At 47.9% G+C, this 1,154-nt stretch overlaps 1 protein-coding gene across 1 annotated transcript in view; it reads right to left on the bottom strand.

The window, feature by feature from the left end:
• Positions 1 to 1,154, bottom strand: part of dpy19l3 (dpy-19-like 3 (C. elegans)) — a 78,402-nt gene that overhangs the window by 49,074 nt on the left and 28,174 nt on the right. The window contains exon 8 of the mRNA XM_015398640.1: positions 640 to 771. Within this exon, the coding sequence (XP_015254126.1) occupies positions 640 to 771 (132 nt within the window). The remainder of the gene's footprint in view (positions 1 to 639; positions 772 to 1,154) is intronic.

Raw genomic sequence — 1,154 nt, 5'->3', positions numbered from 1 at the left:
CCAGAAGTTCGATGGCAAATCCTCCCTCTTCAAGTTGGCAATCCAACAACGAACCCGTCCTTGGAAGACCAGGAATTGGAAAGGGGAAATAACTAATTTTTTCCACTTTTACCCGATTTATTCCAACATCCAGCTGCCATACACGTGGGCATTGTCAGTTTAACTATAGCTCTGGTGAATTTCAATGGTGAATTCTTTTCAGTGATGGAGCCTCTCTCTGACGCAGGACCTGCAGCACAGCCTTATTTACAGCAGTTTGATCAGCTTCATGAATGCTGCTGATGCAGCATCCCCATTTAGATCAGGGGTGGGCAATTCCAGGTCCTAGGGGCCGGTATCCTGCAACTTTCAGATCAATCTGTGGTCCAAGGCACCTAAATGAAATGGTTGAGTTACCTCCTCAGCATGCAGTCAGTTCCTCCAAAGTCCTCTCAATTACCTAATTACTTGATTCAGGTGTGTCGCACCAAAGGCACATCTAGTAGTTGGTGGAATTGCCCACCCCTGATCTAGAGGGAATGGCAGGTGGGGGAGGCTAACGTAAAAAAGCAGCAACCACCAGAGATTAGGATGCTATAAACTTTTTGTTTTGATCAAATCCTCCTGACAGGCGCGAGGATCACAATCAGACACACTAACCTGGCAGTGTCTGACGAAGAGTGCGGCCACGATGAAGCTCAGCACCAGGGATCCCAGGATCATGGAGTTACAGAACTGCAGCAGCCAGACGCTCAGCAGGCCGCTCACCTGGACCAGGTACAGTGTGGTCACCTGAGGCGACACAGCAGAGAAAGTCATGGCATATTAGGATCAGATGGATTCACTTTGGCAGTTTATGTCACTTCCTAGACTAGGCCAATAATAATTTAGTGCTGGATGCATGTTTCAAACTGGTTTTAACCGGTATACTAAAGCCCCATAAGCTCTGAAGTTTGGAAACCTTATAGGAGATTTGGGCTTACTTTTGTCTTAGTTCAGACAGTCCAGCTGATTTTCATTCAAATATAAGAGTAGAACCCGCATTGACTGTTGCAGCGCAGAAATCACGGGCGCCATCCTTGGGAGGTCGACCCACTAACCCAGGGGTCAGAAACCTGCGGCTCTAGAGCCACATACGGCTCTTTGGACCCCCTACAGCGGCTCTTAATATTGGC

This window comes from Cyprinodon variegatus, unplaced genomic scaffold (assembly GCF_000732505.1).
Source record: "Cyprinodon variegatus isolate N-32 unplaced genomic scaffold, C_variegatus-1.0 Scaffold946, whole genome shotgun sequence".
Lineage (NCBI taxonomy): Eukaryota > Metazoa > Chordata > Actinopteri > Cyprinodontiformes > Cyprinodontidae > Cyprinodon > Cyprinodon variegatus.
This window is presented reverse-complemented; position numbering and strand designations above follow the sequence as displayed.